The 19,155-nt window shown below is 45.7% G+C and overlaps 1 protein-coding gene across 4 annotated transcripts in view; it reads right to left on the reverse strand.

The window, feature by feature from the left end:
* Positions 1 to 17,716, reverse strand: part of LOC139420762 (CAP-Gly domain-containing linker protein 2-like) — a 74,208-nt gene extending 56,492 nt beyond the window's left edge. For 2 of the 4 annotated variants that reach the window (XM_071170981.1, XM_071170980.1), the window contains exons 1-3: positions 16,918 to 17,350; positions 11,031 to 11,250; positions 179 to 720 (exon numbers count right to left, since the gene is read on the reverse strand). In XM_071170981.1, the coding sequence (XP_071027082.1) occupies positions 179 to 720; positions 11,031 to 11,154 (666 nt within the window). In that variant the 5' untranslated portion in view covers positions 11,155 to 11,250; positions 16,918 to 17,350. Of the gene's footprint in view, positions 1 to 178; positions 721 to 11,030; positions 11,251 to 16,917 lie in introns of all 4 variants that reach the window. The other 2 variants (XM_071170982.1, XM_071170979.1) reach the window with 2 other exon arrangements.
* Between the last annotated feature and the right edge of the window lie 1,439 nt (positions 17,717 to 19,155).

Consider the following 19,155-nt stretch of genomic DNA (forward strand, 5'->3'; position numbering starts at 1 on the left):
GTAAAAAAAACAAAAAACTGCATAGTTTCCTAGGAACGCGAAGCGAGGCGGCCATCTCTGTCGGTGCCGGAAGTGTGTCACTTGGTAACTGTGTGTGTGTGTGTGTGTGTGTGTGTGTGTGTGTGTGTGTGTGTGTGTGTGTGTGTGTGTGTGTGTGTGTGTGTGTGTGTGGACTCACCAGCACGCGGTCTCCCACTCGAAGGTCCTTATCCCCGCCTTTCTTGACCGAGCCGCTGTCGGACATGTTGGAACCTGACTCGTTACCCGTCTTCACCGAACTGTTGAGCATGCCTTCCCTGAGTGGCATAACCACGCGCTGACCAGCGGGTGAAGCCCCGTTGACGCCATGGAGCGTCAGGTTCTGAGCCGTCAGGGAATCAGCAGAGTGGCCTTCGCTCCCTTCGCCCACCGGTTGCCTGGTGAGCTTGGAAGGGCGCGTGAAGATGCCCTGGTGTGGCTGGCACTCAAAGTAGCGCACGCCGCCCACAGAGCCGTCATTTTTGCCCAACAGGTCGTTGAGGACCACCCCAGCCCACTGTCCCGGGGCGAACTGGGTCTCGCCCAGGTAGGCGATGACGCCCGGTTTGACCCCGTTGACCCAGACACGTTCGCCAACTACGTAGTCCCCCAGGACATCGTCCCCCACCTCGGATGTTTTGGAGCATGACTTCTCCGAGGCATTGCTGCTGGGGAGTGGGGAGGTCTGCTTGTGTGGGGAGTCTATGGAGGTAGAGAGAGAGAGTATGAGATCATGTAGGCTACAATCATGGAATTCCTATTTACATTCATTACTATTGTAGACAGAGTATAGGTTACAATCAGATAATTCCTATATTCATTCAAATGGACTTTGATCTCCAGTATGGCTTTAATTACAATGATGAAGAGCAGTGCATGCCATAGGAACAAAAGTGCTGAAGAGGGGAGAGAAAAGGCGATACATACAGGTCTACAAACAAATAATGTGAAAAATAATCAACTAAACAATGTCGCTTGTCTATAGGATTAATATATTGTGTTGTATGCAGGTTACAGTCCAGTTTTCTCATGCATGGACACAAACTGCTGAAATAAGGAATTCAGTCATAATACAAATGTAGAAGATCTATAATAGTGATGCGTGGGTTTGACGGGTTTAGGGTCATGAAATATTGAATGGCTGAAGAGCGGGTGGGTGGCGGGCACGTTGAATAAAGAGAAAACAATGCATTCAAAATCCAGTCACTCAAGCATCTATTTATCCAATTTCGTCATATCACATCACAAAACGGCGTTTATGCGAGGTTAGCCATTACTATACTTCCTAATGAAAACTGTGTCTGTGAGATTATCTCTCATGTAATGATGACTTGACCGGTGCTTTGCTGTTTGACACATGATGTTTAGATGAGCACTATCCATTCTGGTGAGAGAGACACAAGCTGTTAACTGTAGCAAGGAAGCTAAGCTGTGTGTGTGTGTGTGTGTGTGTGTGTGTGTGTGTGTGCGTGTGTGTGTGTGTGTGTGTGTGTGTGGTTGGTGCCAGGACTGTCTCTCTGAAACCCAAACAGTGGGGGAGGGAGCCCAATGGCTGTTTTTATGCCTCAATTGCTCCCATATGTTGTGAGACCAATAGACTTGGTTGCAAAATGGGTACAACATTGAACAAAAGAATGTGGGTTTTAGCATGATAATTCAGTTTTGAAACTTAATGGGGTCTTACAATGGCATTTATGGAGGTACAGTGCCTTCAGAAAGTATTAACACCCCTTGACTTTTTCCACATTTTGTTGTGTTATTGCCTGAATTTAAAGTTATTACATTTCAATTTTGTGTTACTGGCCTACACACAATACCTGTAACGGTGTTCGTCTATAGGAGGAGAAGAAGCGGACCAAAGCGCAGCGTGGTGATTACTCATGTTCTTTAATTAATGGAAACTGAATGATACATGAAATAACTTAACTCTACAAAACAACAAACGGAACGTGAAAACCTATACAGCCTATCCTGTGACAACACACACACAGTGACAGGAACAATCACCCACAAACAAACAGTGAAACCCAGGCTACCTAAGTATGATTCTCAATCAGAGACAACTAATGACACCTGCCTCTGATTGAGAACCATACTAGGCCGAAAACATAGAACTACCCAAAAACATAGAAAAACAAACATAGACTGCCCACCCAACTCACGCCCTGACCATACTAAATAAATACAAAAACAAAGGAAATAGAGGTCAGAACGTGACAGTACCCCCCCCCAAAGGTGCGGACTCCGGCCGCAAAACCTTGACCTATAGGGGAGGGTCTGGGTGGGCGTCTGTCCGCGGTGGCGGCTCTGGCGCGGGACGCGGACCCCACTTCGCCATTGTCTCAGTCCGCCTTATTGTCCGCCTCCGTGGCTTACTCACCATGCCCACCCCTCTCAATGACCCCACTGGACAGAGGGGCTGCTTGGGACAGAGGGGCAGCTCGGGACAGAGGTGAAACAGCTGCTCGGGACAGAGGGACAGCTGCTCGGGACAGAGGGACAGCTGCTCGGGACAGAGGGACAGCTGCTCGGGACAGAGGGACAGCTGCTCGGGACAGAGGGACAGCTGCTCGGGACAGAGGGGCAGCTGCTCCGGGCGGAGGGGCTCTAGCGGCCCCTGGCTGACTGGCGGCACTGGCGGCCCCTGGCTGACTGGCGGCACTGGCGGCCCCTGGCTGACTGGCGGCCCCTGGCTGACTGGCGGCACTGGCGGCCCCTGGCTGACGGGCGGCACTGGCGGCCCCTGGCTGACGGGCGGCACTGGCGGCCCCTGGCTGACGGGCGGCACTGGCGGCCCCTGGCTGACGGGCGGCACTGGCGGCCCCTGGCTGACGGGCGGCACTGGCGGCTCCTGGCTGACGGGCGGCATTGGCGGCTCCTGGCAGACGGGCGGCACTGGCGGCGCTGGGCAGACGGGCGGCGCTGGCGGCGCTGGGCAGACGGGCGGCGCTGGCGGCGCTGGGCAGACGGGCGGCGCTGGCGGCGCTGGGCAGACGGGCGGCGCTGGCGGCGTTGGGCAGACGGGCGGCGCTGGCAGAGGCGCCGGACAGGCGGGAGGCTCCGGCAGAGGCGCCGGACAGGCGGGAGGCTCCGGCAGCGGCGCCGGACAGGCGGGAGGCTCCGGCAGCGGCGCCGGACAGGCGGGAGGCTCCGGCAGCGGCGCCGGACAGGCGGGAGGCTCCGGCAGCGGCGCCGGACAGGCGGGAGGCTCCGGCAGCGGCGCCGGACAGGCGGGAGGCTCCGGCAGCGGCGCCGGACAGGCGGGAGGCTCCGGCAGCGGCGCCGGACAGGCGGGAGGCTCCGGCAGCGGCGCCGGACAGGCGGGAGGCTCCGGCAGCGGCGCCGGACAGACGGGAGGCTCCGGCAGCGGCGCCGGACAGACGGGAGACTCCGGCAGAGGCGCCGGACAGACGGGAGACTCCGGCAGAGGCGCCGGACAGACGGGAGACTCCGGCAGCGCTGGAGAGGAAGGCTCTGGTAGCGCCGGAGAGGCGGGAGACTCCGGCAGCGCTGGAGAGGAGGAAGGCTCTGGACGGATGGGCCGGAGAGACAGCCTGGTACGGGGAGCTGCCACCGGAGGGCTGGGGTGTGGAGGTGGTGACGGATAGACCGGGCCGTGCAGGCGCACTGGAGCTCTTGAGCACCGAGCCTGCCCAACCTTACCCGGTTGAATGGTCCCGGTCGCCCTGCCAGTGCGGCGAGGTGGAATAGCCCGCACTGGGCTATGCAGGCGAACCGGGGACACCGTGCGCAAGGCTGGTGCCATGTAAGCCGGCCCAAGGAGACGCACTGGAGACCAGATGCGTAGAGCCGGCTTCATGGCACTTGGCTCGATGCCCACTCTAGCCCGGCCGATACGCGGAGCTGGAATGTACCGCACCGGGCTGTGCACCCGCACTGGGGACACCGTGCGCTCCACAGCATAACACGGTGCCTGCCCGGTCTCTCTAGCCCCCCGGTAACCACAGGAAGTTGGCTCAGGTCTCCTACCTGGCGTAGCCATACTCCCTGTTAGCCCCCCCCCCAAGAAATTTTTGGGGCTGACTCCCGGGCTTCCTTCCGCGCCGCCGTGCCTGCTTCGCCAACTCCATTCTCTGATAGCCTTCTGCGCACTGCTCCATCGAATCCCAGGCGGGCTCCGGCACTCTCCCTGGGTCGGCCGCCCACCTGTCGATCTCCTCCCAAGTAGTATACTCCATGCCATTGCTGTCCATAACGTCCTCCCATGTCCATACCTCCTCGCGCTGCTCCTGCTGCTGCTTTCTCCGTTGCCCATTACCACACCGCTTGGTCCTGTTGTGGTGGGTGATTCTGTAACAGTGTTCGTCTATAGGAGGAGAAGAAGCGGACCAAAGCGCAGCGTGGTGATTACTCATGTTCTTTAATTAATGGAAACTGAATGATACATGAAATAACTTAACTCTACAAAACAACAAACGGAACGTGAAAACCTATACAGCCTATCCTGTGACAACACACACACAGTGACAGGAACAATCACCCACAAACAAACAGTGAAACCCAGGCTACCTAAGTATGATTCTCAATCAGAGACAACTAATGACACCTGCCTCTGATTGAGAACCATACTAGGCCGAAAACATAGAACTACCCAAAAACATAGAAAAACAAACATAGACTGCCCACCCAACTCACGCCCTGACCATACTAAATAAATACAAAAACAAAGGAAATAGAGGTCAGAACGTGACAATACCCCATAACGTCAAAGTGGAATTTATATTTTTATACATTTTTACCAATTACCAATTAATAAATCTGAAATGTTTTAAGTAAATAAGTATTCAACCCCTTTGTTATGGCAAGCCTAAATAGGTTGAGGAGTAATAATGTGCTTAACAAGTCACATAATAAGTTGCATGGACATAATAGTGCAATAATAATGTTTAACGTGATTTTGAATGACTACCTCATCTCTGTACCCCACACATATGATTAGCTGTAAGGTCCGTAACATAACTAATGTGTGTTTGAAAAGGCCTATTAAATCTGAACTTCCACTATATTTGGGACTCTTATAGAAAAGGGCATAGCCTACGATTGTCAGTTGCTAGTGTACATTAAAATGTAATTTTAACCCCAAATAAAGTGATTTATAATGACATGATGAAAGTCACTTGTACCCTTCATATTTCAAGTTATTATACCTCCAAAACAGATATTTTTTTTACCAAACAAAGCTTTGCACATCGGCCACATGACAATGAGGACAATGTCCTGTGAGGTCATGTGTGTTGTGCTTGCGTAGGTAATGTGTGTGTACTATGCAGTATGTTTGTGTTGGTGTGTATGTGTGTATGTGTGAAGTAATATAGTGTGTGCAGTAGCAGGTGCTGTATGTAATATTATGTGCAGTAGCAGGGGGTATGGGTGTGTGAGCATGCTCCTGCTTGTGCATGTTGTGTGTATCACAAGTGTGAGCTTTGTCAACACCATGGTCCTGTGCCACATCACTGGGTCAACACAGAGAAGAACCCTACCCACCCCCTTCTCCCTCTACAAGTCCCACCAGACAAACAAGCATGCACCAAAAAAAGACAGGCGCAGTGCTAGTCCAAGTGGCTGGGTTGCCGGGGCAACGGAAGATCGAGGGGAAAATGAGGCGGGCAGGAGGAAGAGCAAGAACACAGGCCTCACTTTCACTATTGTGCCTAGCCACCTCCCACCACCATCTGAATCCAACTATTCAAACCAGCCCTACACAATCACCCCACCACAACACCCCCTCCCTCTCCCTCCCTCACACTCACTCTCTCTTCCCTTGCTCTTTCCCTCTCTATCTCTCTCTGCCCCTCTTTCTCTGCCTCTTTCTCTTCATCTCTCTCTTTCTCTCTCTCTGACTGAGAACTGAAAGCTTTCAGAGAGACTTAAGTCCAATAAGTGAAGTTGAACATTTCTTTGGCTTCCCTAATAATAAACTGATGTTTATTCCTCATAAAAATACTATAGCTAATGTGTAGCATTCACGATTGTGGGGCTGATTTTGAGGACAGTGAGAGAAGGAGAGACTAGGACTACGCTTTTAGGGGTGATACCTAAACACTTTTCTCTCTGTTATGATTATTTGTTTCGACAGTTACAAGGACATGACCTCCAAAGATAGAACCATTGGGAGCAGTTATGAGGTAATACCATGTAAACCTTTATGAGATTGACAAAATATTTTAAGCAGGGTTGGGTCATTCAATTCATTTCAATTCAGTCAATTTCATTTTCAAGGAAATTCTCCTAAATGCATCTCTATAACCAAGATTCCATCCTGTAAAGTACACGTTGGATGTAAAATGTCACAACAGGCATGTTGGAAAGAGCAAATTTGTCTGTAAACTTTCCAAATGTCGACCAAAACAAAATACACTAGACAATTAGGGATCTTTTTGTTTCTGTTAAATATATTATGCAAGAAATGGAGGTGGAAACGCCTTTATGTGCATATTTATAGTATAACCATCATATTGAAGTAAACTTGGAGTGGCACAATGATGTGTTGTGTGGTCCTCCCACTACGACTCGGGAAATCATGCAGTAAAATAAGTAATGATGAACTTGAAAGTATGGTGAAAGTGCAAGGTTATGAGCTTGATGCTGCTTTCCAATAAATATTGAGGGTCTTATTCTGGTGACATGATGATAGATGCTTGGCTGCCGTTTGACAAGTAAAAAGAATCTCGCTCTTATCCATAATCTCATCATGTAGGTAGCCTACCCGCACTGTATCTGCGAGTTGTTGGCTACACCGCACTTGCCAAGACCAGAGTGGGCACAAATTTAGATACGTAATGCTTTTTTTGTTGCTGACAAAACCAACTCCAGTAGAGTTGAACACGCGATGGAAACCCATTTAACTTGTATTTTTTATATGTAGGTGGGAATTTAAAACGCCACAGTTATTTTTATGTTCACTGTGTTATCACACACAGCCTTTTATCTGCAACAAGTTAATTTGATGGAAACACATGTCTGGTGGGAAAATGCACATATAGTTTTTATGCAGATTTTAGAATATTCATTAAAAAAAAGCTGTCACCAATTGGATGGAAACCTAGCTTTTGAGAAAATGTTTGAATTGGAATTTCAGTCTACTTCCTGAATTGACTGAATTTAAATTGAATTTACCACAACCCAGATGTGTTGTCCCTAATACAGTTGAAGTTGGAAGTTTACATACAGTACACTGAGGTTGGAGTCATTAAAACTTGTTTTTCAACCACTCCACAAATTTCTTGTTAACAAACTATAGTTTTGGCAAGTCGTTTAAGACATCTACTTTGTGCATGAAACAAGACATTTTTCCAAAAATTGTTTACAGACAGATTATTTCACTTATAATTCACTGTATCACAATTCCAGTGGGTCAGAAGTTTACATACACTAAGTTGACTGTGCCTTTAATAAACAGCTTGGAAAATCCCGGAAAATTATGTCATGGCTTTAGAAGCTTCTGATCGGCTAATTGACATCATTTGAGTCAATGGAGGTGTACTTGTGGATGTATTTCAAGGCCTACCTTCAAACTCAGTGCCTCTTTGCTTGACAACAGTGGGAAAATCAAAAGAAATCAGCCAAGATCTCAGAAAAAGGTTGTAGACCTCCACAAGTCTGGTCTATCCTTGGGAGCAATTTCTAAATGCCTGAAGGTATCACCTTCATCTGTACAAACAATAGTACGCAATTATAAACACCATGGGACCACGCAGCTGTCATACTGCTCTGGAAGGAGATTTGTTCTGTCTCCTAGAGATTAACGTACTTTGGTGCGAAAAGTGCAAATCAATTCCAGAACAGCAAAGGACCCTGTGAAGATGCTGGAGGAAACAGGTACAAAAGTATCTTTATCCACAGTAAAATTAGTCCTATATCATCATAACCTGAAAGGCCGCTCAGCAAGGAAGAAGCCACCGCTCCAAAACCTCCATAAAAAAGCCAGACTACGGTTTGCAACTGCACATGGGGACAAAGTCCGTACTTTTTGGAGAAATGTCCTCTGGTCTGATGAAACAAAAATAGAACTGGCATCATGAAGTAGGAAAATTACGTGGATATATTGAAGCAACATCTCAAGACATCAGTCAAGAAGTTAAAGCTTTGTCGCAAATGGGTCTTCCAAATGGACAATGACCGCAAGCATACTTCCAAAGTTGTGGCAAAATGGCTTAAGGACAACAAAGTCAAGGTATTGGAGTGGCCATCACAAAGCCCTGACCTCAATCCTATAGAAAATTTGTGGGAAGAACTGAAAAAGCATGTGTGAGCAAGGAGGCCTACAAACCTGACTCAGTTACACCAGCTCTGTCATGAGGAATGGGCCAAAATTCACCCAACATATTGTGGGAAGCTTGTGGAAGGCTATCCGAACTGTTTGACCCAAGTTAAACAATTTAAAGGCAGTGCTACCAAATACTAATTGAGTGTATGTAAACTTCTGACCCACTGGGAATGTGATGAACGAAATAAAAGCTGAAATAAATAATTAACTCTACTATTATTCTGACATTTCACACTCTTAAAATAAAGTAGTGATCCTAACTGACCTAAGACAGGGAATTTTTACTAGGATTAAATGTCAGGAATTGTGAAAAACTGAATTTAAATGTATTTGGCTAAGGTGTATGTGAACTTCCGACTTCAACTGTATGTTGGTGTACCATTATATATAATCCCAATATATTTCTAAATGAAAAAAGTAGCCTTTTGGTATTGAAATCCAAGGAGGATGAACATAGGGACAGGACAACAAGAGGACATTATCTAGGCCTGCCTACTTATTATCAAATCAATTGGACCTCAAAGGGAAGAGTATGTAATGTATTATATCACCAATCAACGACAGAAAATGATCTTGAACTAAAAATTAAATTAGAGCAGGGCTATTAGTACACAAATGGAAATTTGATGACCAAACAGCTATTCACACAATAGCCCTAACCTGATTCTCTGTGTGCACTGCAGGCAGGCAGTTGATGAACACTGATGTGGGAAAGGATGACAGTCAGTTAGTAGGATTAGGTAAATTACTATGACTACCAGCTGTTCCTGAAATGACCCTGATCTAGAAAAATATTATAGAGACTAAGTTTGGATTTTTTTTGCTGTGGAGCCATGGTTGTAGATGTTATAATGTTGGCTTATGGATGCATGCGTAAGGGGGCCTCCTCCGTAAGGGGGCTTGAGAAATGGGGACATTCAATAAATAAGATAATTCAGTGGCATTGTTTTGTTTGTTCTGGTAACTGAGAGGGCCTTGAAGTAGGCCGATATACTAAGTCCTACCTCTACCGATTAAATATACTTCCTCTTTACATAAATAAAGCATTGTTAATATTGCTTACAAGATATATTCACATTGTGTTACAAAACTGTGCATGGAGAGAGGCATTTTAACAACATTCAATAACTAAGATAATTCACACGACTTCGTGAATTTGGATAATTGAGAAGGAATTCAATTAACACTATTAGTAATTTGAAACAATGTTAGTCCTATATCCCTTAAAATAACTATCTATTGATAGGTAATTATGCATCATCTATTGGTAGTTATACTTACAACATACACTGCATATACTGCACTGCAAAATAGTCCTTTTGAAGGAGGAACAAAAAATAAATAAAAAACATATGCACTGTCAAAGGCATTACTGCTATGCATGATTCTCATTTACCCACGACTGTACTTCCTGTGTTTTTCTCTTTCCTTTCCTTTGCTCACAACATTCCACCGTCAACTTAAACCATGACACGGCTGCCTCTGATTGAACTCTCCCATACAGGCTAATGCAAATAACAAGACAGCAGAAGCAGCCCAGACTCCCCCAGACAGTGTTTGGCCTCCTGTAGGCTAATATCAGCCGAGTGCAGCTCGGAGGCAGAGTTTAGCTGTAATTTTGCAGAAAGCTGCGCCAGTGTTACACACGCATCTGTGGTGTTAGGGTCACAGGTTAGCGTTTTTCGTCATGACCCTTGTTCTGGAGGCAGTTCTGCAGAGTGGTCAGTAGCTCGCACAGCCACAAAGTCCATAAAATCTAACTGTAAACCTAACCCTAACCACACTGCTAACCCTAACCTTAAAATAAAACTAAAAAGCTTATTTTTTTTAAATGACTAATTTTTACAACATAGTCAATTTTGACTTTACAGCTGGCCTATTTAAGGGGGAATTGCTCAGTTCTGCCCAGGACAAGACTCACGACAATAAACATCATCCTGCCTAGGGTCTGGGCTTGTTATGTGATCTAAAACTCTAAAACCGGGAATAACGTAAGTGTCCTATTTCTGTTGACTTTGCACACTGTCAACACCTGGGTAGATGGAGAGGTTTCGGATTTGTCATGGTGGTAGACAAATATGGTTTAGTACTAACATGTCATCTCTGTGAATCACAACAAAGTCACCTACAATAGTTATTCTCAACCTGGGGTGCCAATACCCCTAAGGGTACCTGGCATATCCACAAGGGGTACTTGAGAAGACTCATAAGAACACAGGCCTAATGATCAGTTGCACATGAAGGGGTACTTCGGACAAAGGAAAATGTGATTGGGACTACAGTAACCAAAAAAACATGTTAAACTCTGACCTAAAGCATAATACTGTACCTAGTGCCCTGATTTTTTTCTGACAACATGAGCTGACCAGGAAAAACTCAGGGCACTGACAACAAACAATCAATTACAACAATCAAGGAATCGCTGGTCACTTCCAATGATGAAATGCCACAATGATTGATAGGCTAACTGGGGCGGCAGGGTAGCCTAGTGGTTAGAGTGTTGGACTAGTTACTGAAAGGTTGCAAGTTCAAATCCCTGAGCTGACAAGGTACAAATCTGTTGTTCTGTCCCTGAACAGGCAGTTAACCCACTGTTCCTAGGCTGTCATTGAAAATAAGAATTTGTTCTTAACTGACTTGCCTAGTAAAATAAATAACTAAGCAATAGGAAATCCGCTCTCTTCCTGAGAGTCTCGAGGTCTTGAAGTGTGAAGAAGTGACTTACTGTCTTTATGGCCCACAGTGCCGGAAGCAGATCCCCCAGCAGAGGTTCGTCCCACGGGGCCAGGGGAGTGCTTTGGGCCCCTGCCAGGGATCTTCAGTCCACTGGACTTCAGCATGTTCATCATGTACAGGGGAGATGTGCAGGGATGAGAAAGTCCCTATCAAGGCTTTCGGTTTGAGGCACTAGAAATCGGAATGGTGGCAATCTCTCTCCATTTTAGCTGTGGAGATGAGTGGAAGCATCAAAGTGTATTAGTGACGACGCTAGCATTATCCATCTGTAAAGGACAATTTGGTTCATAGAAACATTACAGGAACGTTCTGTGCTAGCTGGGTTTCTTGTTGAGAACTCCAGCCATTTTAAAACTTAAGCCATGTCAAGGTGTAGCAAGTATAGCCTATACTGTACTACTGTAAAGGCCTACACATTTAAATAATTGAGTGGTTCCTTTTCAATTTGATAAAAAATTAACTATAGATAAGAAAACAATAGGCTCTATTTCTGATTTGGGTTATTAATCATCGTTGTTGATTCTCCTGAACTCTGGCCAATGGGCCTTAGTAAGTTAAATGTATAGTTTGAAGTGTGTTGTTGGTGAATTAATGCACAGGGACTTAGATGTGTTCACTTTCACAAAAAGAGCTTCCTGTTTTGCCTCAATGCTAAAATGTGTATTTCAAGAATATTCACTGACAGAAAAAGAGACATTTGGTCTTGTTTTTGGTTGTGCATTCATTCCAAATGAATATACTAGGGCTATTTATAGAATTGTGGTTATAATAGTAGTTATTAGACTTCTGTTAGGGTTAGGGTGGCCTTATGCCAGTGCCATAGCATCACATGTCTATGAGAGGACTTCATTGCATTAGGCCCTGCCCACACACTCTGAGATCTGATCAGCTGTATTCCCAATTGCATGAGTGGCCTACAAGACAACATCTCTCCAACCATTATATGCAATTCATGACAGCCTTACATCACTGTTCTAGCACCACGTCGCACTTATGCAGGTTTCGAGATAAGACGACTGACAAAATGCAAAGATGCTTTTACAGTATCATCAGCACCATTCAGTCGACTCATGTATCAACATCATTTCGTAGGTTATTTTATCCAATAGTCCTGTATATGCTTTCAGAATATTTCCTCGGGGCAGTTTTATGACAGCTCTGCTAGGGGGCTATATTCTTGACAATACAAAGTAGCAACTTTGTAGCCTATGTACACTACATGACCAAAAGTATGGGGACACATGCTCGTCAAGCATCTCATTCCAAAATCATGGGCATTAATATGGAGTTAGTCCCCCTTTGCTGCTATAACAGATTCCACTCTTCTGAGAAAGCTATCCACTAGATGTTGGAACATTGCTGCGGGGATTTGCTTCCATTAAGTCACAAGAGCATTAGTGAGGTCGGTCACTGACGTTGGGCGATTAGGCCTGGCTCGCAGTCCCAATTCATCACAATGGTGTTTGATAGGGTTGAGGTCAGGGCTCTGTGCAGGCCAGTCAAATTCTTCCACAATGATCTCGACAAACTATTTCTGTATAGACTTCGCTTTGTGCATGGGGGAATTGTCATGCTGAAACAGGAACGGGCCTTCCCCAAACTTTTGCCACAAAGTTCGAAGCACATAATCATCTAGAATGTCATTGTATGCTGTAGCATTAAGATTTCCCATTACCGAAACTAAGGGGCCTAGCCCGAACCATGAAAAACAGCCTCAAACCTTTATTCCCTCCTCTACCAAACTTTACAGTTGGCACTATGCATTCGGGCAGGTAGCGTGCTCCTGGCATCCGCCAAAACCAGATTCGTCCGTCGGGCTGACATATGGCGAAGTGTGATTACCATATGGTGAAGTGTGATCCTGAGAACGCGTTTCCACTGCTCCAGAGTCTAATGGTGGTGAGCTTTAGGACTGCAGCCAACGCTTGGCATTGCACATGGTGATCTTAGGCTTGTGTGCGGCTGCTCAGCCATGTAAACTAATTTCATGAAGCTCCCGAAGGACAGTTCTTGTGCTGACGTTGCTTCCAGAGGCAGTTTGGAACTCGGTAGTGAGTGTTGTAACTGGGGATAGACTATTTTTTACCCGCAACATGCTTCAGCGCTTGTCATTCCATTCTGTGAGCTGGTGTGGCCTACCACTTTGTGCTGACCGTTTCCACTTCACAATAACAGCACAGTTGACCGGGGAAGATCTAGCAGAAATTTGATGAACTGACTTGTCGGAAAGGTGGCATCCTATGACGGTGCCACGTTGAAAGCCACTAGAGATGGTCACCTCGCTTTGCGTTCTTAGGAAACTATGCAGTATTTTGTTTTTTTATGAATTATTTCTTACACTGTTACCCCAGGAAATCTTAAGTCTTATTACATACAGCCGGGAAGAACTATTGGATAGAAGAGCAACGTCAACTTACCAACATTACAACCAGGAAAATTACTTTCCCAAAGCGGATCCTGTTTGGACCACCATCCAGGACAATGGATCGGATCCCAGTAGACGACCCAAAATAACAGCACCACAAAAGGGGCGTGTGGTCTTCTTTTCAGGCTACGTAGACGGGCACATCCCTCACCGCTCCAGAGTATACTACTCGCCAATGTCCAGTGTCTTGACAACAAGGTAGACGAAATTCGAGCAAGGGTTGCCTTCCAGAGAGACATCAGAGATTGTAACATTCTCTGTTTCACGGAAACAATGCTCACTCGGGATACGTTATCAGAGTCGGTACAGCCACCCGGTTTCTTCACGCATCGCGCCGACAGAAACAACCATCTCTCTGGTAAGAAGAAGGGCAGGGGTGTATGCCTTATGATTAACGAGTTGTGGTGTGATCATAACAACATACAGTTACTCAAGTCCTTTTGTTTACCTGACCTAGAATTTCTTACAAACAAATGCCGATCACATTATCTACCAAGAGAATTCTCTTCGATTATAATCACAGGCGTGTATATCCCCCCCAAGCAGACACCTCGACGGCCATGAAAGATCTTCATTGGACTCTATGTAAACTGGAAACCACATATCCCGAGGCTGCATTTATTGTAGCTGGTGATTTGAACAAGGCTAATCTGAAAACAAGGCTCCCTAAATTTCATCAGCATATCGAATGCGCGACCCGGGCTGGCAAAATTCTGGATCCTTGCTACTCTAACTTCTGCAACGCATACAAAGCCCTCCCTCGCCCTCCTTTTGGCAAATCTGACCATGACTCCATTTTGTTGCTCCCAGCATATAGACAGAAACTAAAACAGGAAACGCCCGTGCTCAGGTCTGTTCAATGCTGGTCCGACCAATTTGACTCCATGCTTCAAGATTGCTTCGATCATGTGGACTGAGATATGTTCCCAGATAGCATCAGACAACAACATTGATGTATACCCTGATTCGGTGAGCAATTGCATCGGTGATGTTGTACCCAAGGTGACTATTAAAACCTTCCCCAACCAGAAACCGTGGATTGATGGCAGCATTCGCGCAAAACTGAAAGCGCAAACCACTGCTTTTAATCATGGCAAGGTGACCGGAAACATTATCGAATACAAACAGTGTAGCTATTCTCTCTGCATGGCAATCAAACAAGCTAAGCGTCAGTATAGAGACAAAGTAGAGTCGCAATTCAACGGCTCAGACATGAGACGTATGTGGCAGGGTCTACAGTCAATCACGGATTACAAAAAGAAAACCAGCCCTGTCAAGGACACCGACGTCTTGCTCCCAGACAAACTAAAAATCTTCTTTGCTCGCTTTGAGGTCAATACCATGCCACGGACACAGCCCGCTACCAAACCCTGCGGGCTCTCCTTCACCGCAGCCAACGTGAGTAAAACATTTAAACGTGTTAACCCTCGCAAGGCTGCCGTCTGGGCCGGCATCCCTAGCCGCTACCTCAGAGCATGCGCAGACCAGCTGGCTGGTGTGTTTACGGACATATTCAATCAATCCCTATCCCAGTCTGTTGTTCCCACATGCTTCAAGATAGCCACCATTGTTCCTGTTCCCAAGAAAGCTAAGGTAACTGAGATAAACGACTATCATCATGAAGTGCTTTGAGAAACTAGTTAAGGATCACATCACCTCCACCCTACCCGACACCGTAGACCCACTCCAATTTGCTTACCTCCCCCAGTAAGTCCACAGACGATGCAATCGCAATCACACTGCACACTGCCCTAACCCATCTGGACCTATGTAAGAATGCTGTTCATCGATTATAACTCAGCATTTAACACCATAGTACCCTCCAAACTCGTCATTAAGCTCGAGACCCTGGGTCTCAACCCCGCCCTGTGCAACTGGGTCCTGGACTTTGATGGGACTCCCCCAGGTGGTGAGGGTAGAAAACAACATCTCCACCCCGCTGATCCTCAACACTGGGGCCCCACAAGGGTGCGTTCTCAGCCCTCTCCTGTACTCCCTGTTCACCCATGACTGCGTGGCCATGCACACCTCCTACTCAATCATCAAGTTTGCAGACGACACTACAGTGGTAGGCTTGATTACCAACAACGACGAGACAGCCTACATGGGGGAGGTGAGGGCCCTTGGAGTGTGGTGTCAGGAAAATAACCTCACACTCAAAGTCAACAAAACAAAGGAGATGATTGTGGACTTCAGGAAACAGCAGAGGGAGCACCCCCCTATCTACATTGACGGGACAGTAGTGGAGAAGGTGGAAAGTTTTAAGTTCCTCGGCGTACACATCACGGACAAACTGAAATGGTCCACCCACACAGACAGCGTGGTGGAGAAGGCACAACAGCGCCTCTTCAACCTCATGAGGCTGAAGACATTTGGCTTGTCACCAAAAACACTCACAAACTTTTACAGATGCACAATCGAAAGAATCCTGTTGGGCTGTACGGCAACTGCTCCATTGTTGTCCTCTTCAAGGACAATAACCACCCTAGTCACTGCCTGTTCACCCCACTATCATCCAAAAGGCGAGGTCAGTACAGGTGCATCAAAGCTGGGACCGAGAGACTGAAAACCAGCTTCTATCTCAAGGCCATCAGACTGTTAAACAGCCATCACTAACATTGAGTAGCTGCTGCCAACATCCTGACTCAAATCTATAGCCACTTTAATAATAAAAAATTGGATGTAATAAATGCATCACTAGTCACTTTAAACAATGCCACTTTATATAATGTTTACATACCCTACATTACTAATCTCATATGTATATACTGTACTCTATACCATCTACTGCTTCTTGCCTATGCCGTTAGGCCATCGCTCATCCATATATTTATATGTACATATTCTTATTCATTCCTTTAGACTTGTGTGTATAAGGTAGTTGTTGTGAAATTGTTAGATTACTTGTTAGATATTACTGCACGGTCGGAACTGGAAGCACAAGCATTTCGCAACACTTTCATTAACATCTGCTAACCATGTGTATGTGACCAATAAAATTTGATTTGATTTGAGCGCTTCAATAAGGCCATTCTACTACCAATGTTTATATATGGAGATTGCATGGCTGTGTGCTCGAGTTGTATATACCTAACAGCAACGAGTGTGACTGAAATAGCCGAATCCACTCATTTGAAGGGGTGTCCACATACTTTTGTATATATATATATATAACAGTGCAGTAGGGCTAAGCTTGGCTACAATATTACAATTTGATGTTCTAAGCATCAAGGACCATTAGGCTATTGAGTGACACATTGTCTTTGCTAAGCTTGTTGGATACATTGTTTACACAATTATATTGCGAATTGATATTTCTGTGATAGGGAAACAGAATGCGCATCCAATCACATACAACCTATTGACCTATTGTTATACCAACTACAGCGTGGTGTGCATTTCTACTTCAACTCAACAAATCCCGATAAATATGCATGAAAGAAACGCTTACCTTTAAATGTACAATATACGCATAAACGTATTTGTTTTTCCTAGAGGAGAGGGGTGCGCTGATCGGTTGATTTATCAGAAGGTTGCCACTCCCTATACACCAACACAGGGATGCACAAAAAATATGGATGCTGAGCTGGAGCTGAAAGGGAGAGTGTGATAGGATGCGAGCCGCATTTGGCTATTCCATGCGACTGAGATGCCGGTTTAATTTCAAAATGCGACTTTCAGGAACAAAATTAGATTGTTTTCTCATAGCAAACAGAAACAACAACGTAACTATATGCCAAGTCCTCGGTCTCCCTTCTTGTTTGCGGTTTTGTTGTGCAACGCAGCATCAGCAACTCGCATTCAATCATGCAGCTTCGATCCCCGTCCACGACTATTAAAGGCGCTGTATGGTCAACCTATAGTCTGCATTGGTCGTGCAGCGTTTACCGTACGGTGACAGCCTCTACAGAAGTCATGGCATTCATGGTTCTTGCGCTTCGCCCAGCAGCGCAGAGATGTTGTCAAGGAAGTGAGTTTGTGTTTATACAGGACCTCCCGCTCTCACCTACCGTCCACCAATCATGTAAATACGGAGCTATACGGAGCCCTACACATTGTTACACAATTTGAGAGGCACACCGTGATGCGGAACAGATCTCAAGTTGGCCTCCGCGAGTGCGCCACACCATCCATACGGCGCATCCGAACACATTTTTCGGATTATGCGTAAATTGACTTTTAAAAACGTTGACCAGTACGCAGCAAGTCGCACATGTGGCGTACTGAACACAGAAGGTGAGGAGGTTTTCAATGTTTCGCTTGGGGGCGCAATGGATTTTCGGCCTCTTTTATCGCCTCTGTAGCCTTCCCCTTCGCTGGCTCAACCAAACAAAGAGCTAAGGAAGTGGACGCTGTTGCTGAGAGAGTTGTGAATAGAAGGCCAACAATGTTGTGGCCGGCTTGGAAGGCATTCATAAATAGTTGCCTAATTTGTATATTTAAGGTGTAGGAGAAAGTAGGATTGACTATAATAATTTATCCTGATTATTCTTTGGTCCAGCTGTTCAACTTGCTTACAGGAATTTCTGTGCACCTGGTGCTGAATCACTGGGAAATTGTTATCCTTCCTAAAAATTCATAAAATTAGATCCCACTTTGCAATAGGCTATAGCACTGTCCCTAATACGATTTACAATAATTACAATGTACTTTTTTTTGCAACTCACACTTAAGGGTTCCCAAATATACATACAATTGAGATAATGAACTGACAATATAATAACATTGTAATTACACTACCTACTGTTATAATACCATACAGGCTAAATACACAGACCTGTATAAGGGAAACTTATTGAAAAGAAAGTCTACTGGATATTTGTAAATGACAACTATAAGTAGCCTTGCCCTATTTTATATTTTGCAATATTTATGGTAAAAGAAAAAGTATATTAAGCAGAGACATTTGAACAACTCTCAATCAGTTACACCTATAAATGGAATGTGATTTAGTGCCATTGTGATTAGTGTGGGCTCTCGAGTGGTGCCATGGTCTAAGGCACTGCATCTCAGTGCAAGAGGCGACACTACAGTCCCTGGTTTGAATCCAGGCTGAATCATATCCGGTCGTGATTGGGAGTCCCATAGGGCGGCGCACAATTGGCCCAGCGTCGTCCGGTTTGGCCGGGGTAGGCCGCCATTGTAAATAAGCATTTGTTCTTAACTGACTTGCCTAGTTAAATAAAGATTAAATAAAATATCAAGTTAAATGTGCACTGGTCCATCATCAATACCCAACAATCATCACTTCTATCACGCCCTGACCTTAGAGCTTTTTATGTCTCTATTTTGGTTTGGTTAGGGTGTGATTTGGGTGGGCATTCTATGTTAATTTTTCTATGTTTTGTATTTCTTTGTTTTGGCCGGGTATGGTTCTCAATCGGGGACAGCTGTCTATCGTTGTCTCTGATTGGGAACCCTACTTAGGCAGCCCTTTTTCCCACCTGTCTTTGTGGGTAGTTGTCTTTGTTTGTTGGCACTATACCCTTTAGCTTCACGGGTGGTTTTTGGATTGTTTGTTTTTGTCGGCGGCATAATAATAAAAGGAATATGTACGCTCACCATGCTGCACCTTGGTCCTCTTCTTTCAACGGCCGTGACACAACATTGATAAATTGAGGCAATTTGTCAGTGTCTAATCTATATTGTGGCCCTGAGTGTCAAGGATGAGGTTAGCCTATTACATGCT

The sequence above is a fragment of the Oncorhynchus clarkii genome, chromosome 12 (genome assembly GCF_045791955.1).
Source record: "Oncorhynchus clarkii lewisi isolate Uvic-CL-2024 chromosome 12, UVic_Ocla_1.0, whole genome shotgun sequence".
In the NCBI taxonomy this organism is placed as follows: domain Eukaryota; kingdom Metazoa; phylum Chordata; class Actinopteri; order Salmoniformes; family Salmonidae; genus Oncorhynchus; species Oncorhynchus clarkii.